Here is a 12750-nt window from a genome sequence, read left to right as displayed (position 1 = left end):
TCCCCTATCTCTAGCATTATTAATATTGCAAAAAAGCTGGGGAAAAATAGGAAAAAACACACAAAAAAGGGTAAGGGGATGCAACACAACTTGGCAACATAACCCTAGTTGCCCCCTTTCACCTCGCTCGACTCATGGCCTTGAAACCTTTCCACCATAGCTCCCCTTACCTCCACACCCACCAACACTCCCTCTCTACCTAGCCTTCCCGAACCTAACCTTTTTTCTCTACACAGTCCTCTTACATCTTCATCCAATTTAAGTCGTTATTGTCACTTGAATCGTCCTAATTTGCAAGTATGCACACGACGAATCAAGAAAGGAGAGCCTTCTCTAGCTTCCACTTCTACGCCTCTAGTTCACTTATCAGATGATCCTATCTCCTAAGTGGTTGATCCTCCTATTGCTATTCAAAAAGGTAAAAGCACTTGTACCCAACATCAAATTTGTAATGTTTTTATTATGATTTCTTGTTACCCTCATACTACTGTTTAGTTAGTACTTTGTCTTTTTTTGCTCTTCCAAATTCTATTCATGAAGCTCTATCCCATTTTGGGTGGAGGAACCAGTGATAGAAAATACGCATGCACTATAGGATAATCATACTTAGGAATCGATACCTTTTTCTCTCAATAAGTCTTTGATTGGTTGTCATTGAGTGTACACTGTGAAGGTCAATCCAGATGGTTTTGTGGCTTAATTGAAGGCCCGCCTTGTTGCTAAGGGATATACTCAAGTGTATGGATTGGACTCTTCAAACGCATTCTCCTTTGTCGTCGAACTTGCCTCAATATGTTTATCTCTTTAGCCATCACCTACCACTAGCCTCTACACCAGTTAGATGTGAAGAATGCTTTCCTTAATGGTGATCTTTAGGAAGAGGTCTACATGGAGCAACCACCTAGCTTGTTGCTCAGGGTGTATCAAGTTTGGTGAGTCAGCTCAAAAAGTCATCATATGGTTTAAATCAGTCTCTCAGGGCATGGTCTCATCTATTTAGTGTTGTAGTACTTGAGTTTGGCCTTCGACAGTTTGTAGTAGATCATTTTGTATTTTATAGTCATACACCATCTAACAGGATTCTACTTATTGAGTATGTGGATGATATTGTGATTATTGATGATAATGATTAAGGTATCCAAGCATTTCCTACAAATTAATTTTCAAATCAAGGATTTGGGACCATTGAAGTACTTCGAGATCTCGTATGGAAATTTTCTTGTCACGGAGGAAGTATGTTCTTGATCTTTTAGATAAGACTCAGATGTTGGGATCCAAACCGTTGATACACATATGGATCCTACAAGCAAGCGTCAAATATTGGTAATTTGCTGCCCCAACCCAAGACGATACCAAAGATTTGTTGGAAAGTTCAAATATCTCACGGTCACTCGACCAAATATATCTTTCTGAACAAGTATTGTGAGTCAATTTCTTGATTCTCCAAGAACCTAGGATGTAGTAATTTGCATCTTAAGATATCTCAAAGGTGCAGCTAAGGGAGGTCTCTTATAACAGAATCAAGGCACGCTCATATTCAGGGACATACTGATGCAGATTAAGTCGAGTCACCTTCCGACAAAAGATCCACAACCGAGTATTGTATCTTTGTTGGTGGTAATTTGGTGTCTTGAAGAAGTAAGCAACAAACTATGGTGATCAGGTTAAGTATTGAGTCAGAGTATGAGGTCATCACTCACATTACATGTGAACTTGTTTGTTTGAAGAACATGTTGAAAAAAATAAGTTTTCCATATTCTCAATCTATGGAGTAGATGTGTGATAATTAGTGATAATCAAGTTGCCATTCATATTGCCTCCATCTAGTCTTCCATGAACGAACAGAGCACATTGAAGTTGGTTCCCACTTTGTTCAGGAGAAACTTGTGCAAAAGCTCATTACTACCACTCATGTGAACTCTAATTTGTTTGCTAATTTATTTATTAAAGCCTTGGGAGGTGCTCGTGTTAAATTCATTTGTAAAATGCTATGAGTAATTATATCTTGAGGGGGAGTGTTGATGGTTATTTTAGTCATTTAGCATTATTAGTTTGTCAGTGCTATGTTAATAAGTGAGGGTTAGCAAGAGTATTATAGTCATCAGTAAGTTTTTTTTATAGAAAAAGAAATTCATTAGATAAAAAAAAAGTGCATAATCAAGAGAGAAGACATCTCCTTAACAAAATCTGATAATCTTCAAAAAAAAAACCAAAACATAAAAAAGAAATACAAAAATTTAAAAATAAATCAATAAATAAATTATAAAAAAAACCAGCAAAGTCAAATCATCAAGCCATTAAAAGGGACTTCCAATCCCGCTAAACATCTGTCAAACACATCCCCTTAAAATTTCCATTGCCCACACACCACAAAGAAGCCATAAAAAGCACCTTTTCCCACACCAAACAATATGGAATCTTCTTCCCTAAAAAAATGCATAAGATACGTTCCTTCTACAAGCCCTAGTACACTACAAATATGGTCATCAATACGTGCTGGACATATATTATAAATAGAGGGAGACCTATCATTGTGATTTGGTTTTCCATTTTACCAATTATTCAACAACTCTCAAGCTTATAATTTGTCAAAGATCTCAAATTTCCAACCCATCAAAATTCAACTTGCTATGCACTTCAAATGATGATTCACTCAACACAATCTTCACTTTAGCAAATGAATGGTTCTTCAATTCCTCAATCTACAAAGAACTTGATCATGAATCTGCTTGTCCTAAGGGACCATTTTAGTGATATTTTCACAGATTTGTGCCTCTACACTTTCATCCACTATTGTTGAGACTTCCATCTTGTATACTAGTCAAATTATATCCGCAAAATTCAAAAACTGCACGATCAACTCCACATCTCACCTACTCCAATGCTGTGTCGTGCCCCTCTAAGGTGTAGCTGTGTAGGTTATTCTCAACTCTCAAGCATCCCATATTCCTTAAAAAAAAAAAAAAATTAAAATCACTAGCATAACTTAACCAATTCACACTGAGTGTAAAAAAATAAAGAGGAATGGGATAAGAATACAAACCGATAGCAAGCCAACCCATACTATAGTGTAACAAATACAAAGGAATGGAATGACAAATATACACCAATAGCAGATAGATCAATCTACTAAGCATAATGCTTCTAGCTTCAATCTTAGAGTTAATGCCAATAGTGTCAAAATGATTTTACCCTAGAAAAGAGTGACATACTTTGAAACCAAGTGTCATAAGCTAGCAGATTTCCATGGCCATAAGGATCACCTATACCTTGGCTTACTTTAGATATCACAACAGAAGGCTGTCTATAAGGTGACAAGACTCTATTAAGTCTTATCCCACTATACTCATCCGAAAGTATGAACACACTCATGGATCCATTGAATGATTTAAGATTATTTGATGGGACTACTCTTATCTAGATTGTTTGATAAGGAAATATATCCCATTTATATATCCCAAATGGTTACAAGGTCGTGCTCATTTCCCACAAGCACCGAGGGCCACTCACAGCCCCTAACACAATCCTGTAAGCATACATGCTTCCAAACTTCCATAAGCCAAAGCCTAGGAAGCATTTATACAACACAATATTGACATAACGATACAACAATTTCGAAAAATAAGCATACAACACTGCAGAATACATTAATTAATTAATGTAAAAAATATTGTCTTCCTCTTAGATAACAAATATTGTGGTAATGTTGATTTCAAATTAAATATAAGCACAAATCATGCAAAATTATTAATTATATATTTTACAAAATATTGTAGAATAACAATCCAATAACAAAAAAAAAAAATCAACTAAATGGCGTAGCTATGGTGAGCAAAATGGCTTGTTAAGAAATTATTTTAAAAAAAAAATAGTCTTGGTAATAATATATAGGACTCGCGCAGTGGCGCCAAGGCTCCAAAACTCAACCACTCCAATGCCAAAAAACCTCTTAACTCTCAGTCTCTCGACTTCTCCCTTCTTCTTTTTTTGGTGGTTTTGTAAACAAAATTAAAAGGGGCAACAAAACACAGCATTTTGGTGCATGAAGTGTTTTGGAGGTGTAGTTGTCATGTCAAGAAGTGTCAGGAAGTACCTCATCCATGTCCAAAAAATATATAAATAAATAAATAAATTTCAAGCATGTGTCAGATACATGTTGATGAGTGTGAAGTAGGTGTCTGTATCCAACACAAGTCACACACCAACTATAGAGACCCGAAGAAATTATTGCAATTAAATAATAAAATGAAGGAGAGAATAGGAAATTTCAAAGAGGGACTCAGCAGGGTCTCGTCAACGAGCACAGAGCATTCGTCGACGAACAGTCTTCTTGGGTAGATCGACGGGGACACGTGTCTCGTCAACGAGAACTTACCAAAAGAGTTGATTTCAAGGCCTGAAATTCGTTGACAAGGGTTATGTGTTCGTTGACGAACCTCCTTCTTGGACTCGTCGATGAGGTGTCATGGCTCGTCGACGAGGCCGCATGGTCAGCCACCTATATATAGCCAAAAATTCATTTTCAACAAGAAAAATTCATCCCGTTTCGTGCTCTCTCTCTAAAAAACTAATCCTCTACCTTCTCTCTAGATTTTTGGCTTTGTTTCTCCCCGATTCGACAATCAGAAGTTACCATGGTGATCCTGGGGAGATTCTCTACAACCTAACCGGAGCAGAATGTTGATTTGAGAAGTTTGGGCACCATCCCAATTTCAGGATAAGTAGATTATTTGGTATTTCCAGTATTACCGGATTTAACTGAGGCCAGATTTTGTGTTATGTGAGAATATACTGGTGTTTTGTGAAGTAAAAATTAAGGTGTTATGATTTCAGGGTTAGGATGTTTTGGGACCCTATTGGCATGGATTGAGGACCCCAGTAGATAATTTTCCAAGAACCCAGGTAAATTATAGTTTAAGAAATCATGAATAGGCAAATTCGGAAAATGTGAGTATGATGATTTTTTGGGGAATCTGTATATATGTAATTACAGGATTCAGAGGTTGGTATGCCGAGGGCGTGAGGGTTGAGTTGGAAGCAAGCCTCCCAGTCAGATAGGTAAGGGAAATATGCTATACTAGGAATTGAGAAATGTTTATCAATAAATTATATGTTTTTTAGATTATTATCCAGTATGCAAATTATTTGTATATTACAAGATATAGTTTTCAGAATATGGAATATTTATTTATTTAGTTGTGTGGCATAAGACATTATCAGATTATACAGAATTATGAATTACAATGTATAGACAGATATATTTTATAGACAAATATTTTATAGCATGCACAGATTACCATGATTTCCAAAATGTTAAAGTCATAATACTATGATATACAGTTTATACAGTTCAGATATTACAGATAAGTTATTACAGCTCAGATATTACAATATTTTCATAATAGTTTTCGGTGTTATGGTTATTTTGAAATCATGATGAAACAGTAAGATGTATATATAGAAAATAGTATTATATAGTATCAAACCCTAATGATTCAATTCAGATATCAGCAGAGCACGGTACCGTTGCTATTACAAATTAGAGTGCAACCACACATCTCAGATAGAGTGTGGAAGATTTCCGTCAACCATGCCTGGAGAGATTGCAGGCTCCCCAGAGACTGGATTGAGGTGGCCGAACTGAGGATTGGTAGAGTTACAGTTGACTTATCCTGGTAGGCCAACCAGAATTAAGTCCCGCCTACGTGTGGCACAACCCTGTCATGAGGGGTTAAATCATGACGTACAATTTTTCAGGGTAAATATCACAGTTATGTATACGTATACAGATTTACACATTATCAACTGATATATTATGATACTAGAAGTACGAAAGGTAGAGAACTCAAATATTACAGTTGTATTTTAAACTATAACTGCAAGTTGTACTGTATAATGTTTTACCAGCTTTTACAGTATCAGATATTATCAGTATAGTATTTATGAAATTCAGTCGCCACACACTAGTAATAGCATATTTCCTCTTACTGAGCATTGTCTCATCCCAGTGATTTAACATTTTTCAGGCGATCCAGCTAGACGAGCAGATCAGGTTCGCCGATAGAGAGGCTGTTACACTACCCTGGTTGAGGGGTAAGTGTTTTCAGGGAGATGTGTTTTTGGGTAGTTTTCCAGTGTCTTGGTGGATGTTACTAGGAGATGTGTTTTTGTGTATGTATATTTTGAGGAATTATGAAATTCTGGTAATGTAAATATGGATGTATAGTTTTATGTTTTCTGCTGCGTAGCTGTGCAAAATGAACAGGGTTTCCTCAGTGCTCATTTAGGGCCTGAGATGTTATAGTAGATAATCTAAGGGTATCAGAGTAAAATAAAGTATAGTAAAGTTTATTTATTTGAAAAAAAAATGGTATAGATTTTCGAGTCGTTACACCAACACTTCAAGTTCAAGAATGTCAGTGTTTCCTAAGCCAAAGCCATTCATGGAGTGGCATCCTACACTGCTCATATGAAGCTTTAATATCCCTTAACAGCATAATCAATATGAAAAAACAAAACAAGGTGGATTTGGTCCATCAAAGCCCCCCTCCTAAAAGCTTGCCCCCTAAGCCGTCCTTAGGCTACTCGCTTTGTGCCCATCGTGGCACTTTGGGTGGTAGGCCCCAAGATTTCTATGGCATTGTTAGTCTAGCAAAAGGAAACATCAAAGGAGTCATACTCTATTATTTACAAAAATACCACTTGAATAACTATACAAAAATGATACTTAGGTCCTACTAATGGCACATGTATGAAACCTTTATAACCGAATCTATGGTTCATATACACTTCAACCATGACAGATCAATATGTGCATTGAAGAGCCCCTCCAAGTCTTCCATTTTGTGCGATTCACATATCTAGGTACGTGAGATTGTGACAAATATCCTACCAAGCAACCATCCGAATAAAACAATTACACTTTGATATAGCGGCAAAGGACACCCAAAACAACTTTCAGAAGCTTGCAGCATACACATACATACTATTAAGAATGAAATCTTCTAACATGAACTTCCCCACATAATATGTCTCTCCTATCCTCCTAGATTTTTATCTCATAAAGCAACCCCAAGAAACTATTTGCCTCCTCCACCACCCAATCCCACAATACCCTAACAAATTCAAGACTCCAACCTTCTCTCATCTCCATGAATTCCTTTACAAGAGCATCCTTATATCATATAATTATTAAAACTTGAAGTGCTTCTCATATCACCAAATATCATACTAAAGCCTGCCTTGTAACACCCCCCATCCTTGAATCCAATGTGATAGGAAAATAACCCCCCCCCCCGGCCACACACACAATTTACATTCAAAAACCAAACATCCTAATAAACCCTATAGGCCACCCATAACCCCTCTAACCATATTTCTAGCCACCACACACCTCCAAAAAAGGCAGTGTAGACTCTTGGGTTTCTAATCCTCAAATTTCCCCATCTTAATGGTTTAAAATTGACCTCCCTATATCTAAATTTAGGCCTCAACCACCTAACCAAAAAAAAAACAGCACAACAACAACAATAACAAGCCTTAAGTCCCACTAGGTCGGGTTGGCTACATGAATTCTTTTCTGCCAATTCACTCAATCAAGAGCATTTTCTTTTATTAGATTAAGGGCTATTAAATCATTCCTCACTACCTCATTCCAAGTTATTTTAGGCCTACCTCTACCCATTTTCATGCCACAACAATAACAAACTCACTCCTCCTCACAGGTGCTCAACTAGATCTACGTTTCAAATGCCCAAACCATCTAAGCCGCCTTTCCCTTATCTTCTCTTGAACCGTGTTATGCCAAAATTATTGCATATATGCTTTTTCTTACTTTATCTTTTAATGGCATACCACTCATCCATCTTAACAGTCACATTTCAATAACTTTTACTTTTTGTATATGTTGTTTCTTATTTACCCAACATTCTAAACCGTAAAGCACAGCTGGCCTTATAGTCATTCTATAAAATTTTCCTTTTAATTTTAAGGGTGTCTACGATCACACAACACACCTAACGCACTCCTATATTTTACCCAACTTATTCTAATTATATGTAGTACATCTTCTTCAATTTCCCCTTCCGCTTGCATAATAGGCCCAAGACATCTAAATCTATTAGTGCTATTAATCTCTTCATTATCAAGTTTAATCTTCTCTCGATTGCTACTTCTTACATTATTGAAATTACATTTCATATATTCTGTCTTATTCTTACTTGTCTTAAACTCGTAAATTGTAATGTGGCTCTCCAAAGTTCTAGCCTTGGTTCCACTCTGCTCCTACTACCATCAATCAATACGATATCATTTGCAAACAACATACACCAAGGAATCTCATTTTGGATATTCCTAGAAAGTCCATCAATTACTAAAGTAAAAAGATAAGGACTCAAAGTGGAACCTTGATGTACACCTATTGTGATTGGAAAATCTCTAGATCACCCTCTTATAGTCCTAACGCTAGTCACTACTCTATCATACATATCTTTAATGACTTCAATATATCAACTACATACCCCCTTCTTCTCTAAGACCTACCAAAGAAACTTCCCTACGTACTCTATCATATGCTTTCTCTAGGTCAATAAAAACCATATGCAAGTCCCTCTTCTTTTCCACAAGTTAAATAGCTTCTATTGTTGATCTCCAAGCATAAAACCAAATTGATTTTTTGAAATCCTCGTTTCTAGTCATATTCTATGTTCAATTACCATTTCCTATAATTTCATCGTATAACTCATAATCTTAATTCAACAATAGCTTTACAATTTTGAATATTATTCGTTTTTATATAAAGGTGCTAACATACTTTTCCTCCATTCTTCTAGCATTTTTTTTATTTTTATAATAGTGTTGAATAGATTAGTTAACCAAATATTTCCATTATCAGTTAACAAAATATTTCCTGAATTTCAATTGGTATTTCATTTGGTCCTATAGGTTTCCCATTTTTCATTGTTTTAATGTCATCTTAACTTCAAAGGAAAGAATATTTGCAGCTACATAAGTCTGTAACATAATAACCTTATATCAGTATACATGGCAGTAGGGGTGAAATCGGTTTAGTTCGATTCGGTTTTGTCAAAATCTGACAACTAAACTTTATTCATCAGTTTTTTATTTCATAAATTGAAACCTAACTGTGTACCAACAGTTTAAGTGAACCAAAAAACCATTTAAATCAGTTCAATTTCAGTCTTAATCGGTTTTAACTTTAGAAATTTACTTCAAACAAGGAGGCCCATGCAAAGAGGACTAAATTTAAGACTTAAACATAGGCTTTTAAAAGCCTAAAAAGAGAGCCCATGGCACCATGTAGATGCAAGGCCCAAGTGGAAGAGTGGATGCACAGGCAGACTTTTACAAAAGGGAAAAGGGTCATCCAACTTTCACTTGGTCAATGTGGGACAACAATTTCCAAGTCCCAACACTCAGCTAGCATTGCCAGCAGCACTGCAGCAGCAAGATGATCATTGATTCTCAACATCCCCCCCCCCCCCCAGTCCCTTATCCCACATTGGAAAGGAAAAAAAAGGAGGAGCCTCCTCTTCCCTACAAAGGACCCACCCGACCACCATTTCCGAGCAGATAATGAATAATAAAAATTATTTCTTAAAAATTATTATAAACAAATATTTGGAGTTAAAATATAATAGAGTATGGAAAATAATATAGGTACCAAAACAAAAACATAATCATTTATGTGTAATATCAATGATTGGCTTTCTAATTTTTTCTGTTCAGTTCTTGTGCGAAAACCAAAACTGAAACAGAGAACTGAAACCGAAAAACCAAAAGGTTGAACAGTTTGATTTCAGTATGGTTTTCGGTTTTTCAGCAATTTCATACACCCCTACATGGCAGCATGCCCACAATATGCCCAGCATATTTAACTGCTTCATGAGATTTCAGGTTTGTCATATTTTTCAACTTTCTATTGAATTCTATCAATGTCTCTACGGCTCTTCTCTTATCCCATTAAAAGGGAAACAAACAGAGCCAAAAATACTAGCTTTCTTGTTCTCTAAGTACTCCAAGGAAAATATGTAAACTGCAATTTTTGCAACAATAAAATTTGAGAAAATGTGTGGAACTGTATAATGTGTTGTTCTGCAAAAACACCCTGTTTTAATGTTTTCATGCTGCATATATTACTGGGTTCAAAGTTTCTGCCTAATTTTTTGCATCAGAAGGCCAATTAAATTTCCTCTAGCCATTAATGTGAGAAACCCCACTCTGATTTTCTACAACCATTTTGGAGGATAGTTGTCATTTTTTGCAATGATCAAACTATGATTATATGTATATACATATGGCTGTGAAACAGAATATGCCAATTCTCCAAGGAACACCCACAAATTCCCAGCGAAATTTGAAAATAGTCCCAACTCATTGATTAGAAGTTAGCTATAAGAGCAATGGTAATTTTACTTAAATGAACCAATGTGTTAAAAGGCAAAGGTGTAATGCAAGGTGTTTAACCCTTTATAAGTAAACGCAGAAGCCTCAATGCATTAGGCTGTAAGTCTTTTGGGAATGGAAATTTATAAATATTTAAAAAAAAAAAAAATATCAAATATGATTTGCAATCTACTTCCTGTTCATTTTAAGCATACAAAGTTACAAACTTACAATCAATGAAGTAAACCATGCCAAGAGATCTTTGTGACATTACAAAGTGGAAATTGTGTTGCTGATCCAACATGCAATGTTTGTTGTTTTGGAAAAATTTAAATTTAAGTGTGCTAGAGATTAGTGCACTACTTGGTGCTGGGTAGTTTAAAACCAAATTTGACTTGAAATGTACGTTCAATATACATAAACCTCAACCAAAAAAAGGCAAACAACTCAACTTTAGTGCAAATGCATAAACCTTTCAGTATCATGCATTTTCCTTCTGAGTTTCGTACTTTGGATCGTGCCTTAGGGCGTTCTAGGCACCCACTAATCTTAAAGCAATATTTAGGGCAAGCCTCATCTGGAAACAAGCCTCGAGACAAGGCTTGATTGTGCTGTGAACATATGAAAAGATAATAGGAATGCATAATACGAACACACAAAGCTGTAAAGCTATTTACAGCTAATATATTGCTATCAACATACCTTCTGAAGTGAACAAGCATTCACAATGTCAGACATTCTATCAAGAAATAAAGCTTGTGCCTTCTTCAACCTCTCAAGTGGTTCCGCATTCCTGAAATCAAAGTAACCTCAAAACCGTCAGTTTTTTTTTTAAGGCAACTGAAAATCAGCTAGAGAAACGTATAGAGAAAGAGAACCTTGAAATGCCCGTCCAATAAACTGTAAGAGCATCAAGCAGCTTCCCCTTCGCTTCTAGAAACATTGCATACGACTCGTAGAGCAGAGAATGCCCAATACAAATCTTACACTCTTCCATTTCTCTAAAAACGCTTTCATAATTTTCACAGCCATCCAACTACGGACCAACCAAACAAAAATGACCCATCATGCGAAACGATTTACAAGAATGTAATTCAACCACTTAAAATGCCTTATAATAAAATAAAAATAAAAATAAAAAACCAAATGATAAGGGTTTCGAGAGAACGTGAGCATTACGTAGAGAAACCAAATCTTGAGAAATCTGAGGTCGTTTCGGTACTTGTGTTCATGCTTGAAGGTTGTGATACAGTCTGAGAGAAGCTTGTCGAGATCTGTGCCGGAACTGGCACCTGGTTCCAAGTCATCAAGAGCCTTTTTTATTGACCTAAATTAACACCAGGATGAAAATTTGTTAGTGCATTCCTGTGTGTGTACAGAGAGAGAGAGAGAGAGAGAGAGAGAGAGAGAGAGAGAGAGAGAGAGAGAGAGAGAGGGTACAAGAGCCATGGCAAGAGGGGGTCCTGAGCAGAGGCGCTGCTCTGGGGATCTCCGAAGATGACAGCCATGACCTCAGTGAAAATGGTTTGGAAGAAACCATATTGTCTTTTAGCTCCAAAAATAAGGGCGGGGGGTAAGATACAATTTGAAATTTTGAATTTGAATAATTGTTTCAGGAACTATGCACCACCACTCCATTCTTGAAAAATAATATATTGTGGTCTAACTCCCAAGTGAAGGATATTTTTAGAAAGATAATTGGAGAAAAAAATTCATTGAAGATTAACTATGCTGGCCTTAAATAACAGAAATGCAATCCTCACCTTCTAAATATTATCTTTTTATGTATCTACTGCTTAGTCTATACTATAGTAGTTGGTAAGTAGAAGTATGATATTTTGTAATAATAGCACAACTCTAGAGAATAAAAAGATTTGTGTAAATTTACTATTTTAGATGATAATACAGAGCTATTAAGTTTTTGTTTAAATCAAGCAATAAAAACAATTTATTAAATTATTTATAAACTCGTGATTTATAAATTGTGTAATTATGAGATAACAAGTAAATTAATGATACTTTTGAAAAGATGATTGAAGAAAAAAATTGATTGAAAATTACTTTATGTTTCTCTAGTGAATAGATCCCTTGGTATTAAAATGACCATATTTTGGCACTAATGTCCTTTCTAATCATTCCATGCTATCTCACATTTTTATATTGCAATGGATAAAATTCAGCAACACCTCCTCACTTTTTAGAAAATGACACTTTAGCGTCTGAGTTTTTGAAAACTATTACAAAACCCTCCGAGGTTAAATTTTATTGGCAGCATAAACCTTTATTAGTTGACAAAATATCAATTTTACCCTTTACTCAATTTTGATAAGATAAATTAAGAAAATG

At 35.7% G+C, this 12750-nt stretch overlaps 1 protein-coding gene across 4 annotated transcripts in view; it reads right to left on the bottom strand.

The window, feature by feature from the left end:
- The window catches only part of LOC131148609 (mitotic checkpoint serine/threonine-protein kinase BUB1), a 41968-nt gene extending 30037 nt beyond the window's left edge, over window positions 1–11931 (bottom strand). For all 4 annotated transcript variants that reach the window (XM_058098442.1, XM_058098441.1, XM_058098443.1 and 1 more), the window contains exons 1-4: window positions 11845–11931; window positions 11584–11731; window positions 11283–11440; window positions 11107–11197 (exon numbers count right to left, since the gene is read on the bottom strand). In XM_058098442.1, coding sequence (XP_057954425.1) covers window positions 11107–11197; window positions 11283–11440; window positions 11584–11731; window positions 11845–11912 — 465 coding nt within the window. In that variant the 5' untranslated portion in view covers window positions 11913–11931. The remainder of the gene's footprint in view (window positions 1–11106; window positions 11198–11282; window positions 11441–11583; window positions 11732–11844) is intronic.
- Between the last annotated feature and the right edge of the window lie 819 nt (window positions 11932–12750).

Source organism: Malania oleifera, chromosome 2 (genome assembly GCF_029873635.1).
Source record: "Malania oleifera isolate guangnan ecotype guangnan chromosome 2, ASM2987363v1, whole genome shotgun sequence".
Lineage (NCBI taxonomy): Eukaryota > Viridiplantae > Streptophyta > Magnoliopsida > Santalales > Ximeniaceae > Malania > Malania oleifera.
This window is presented reverse-complemented; position numbering and strand designations above follow the sequence as displayed.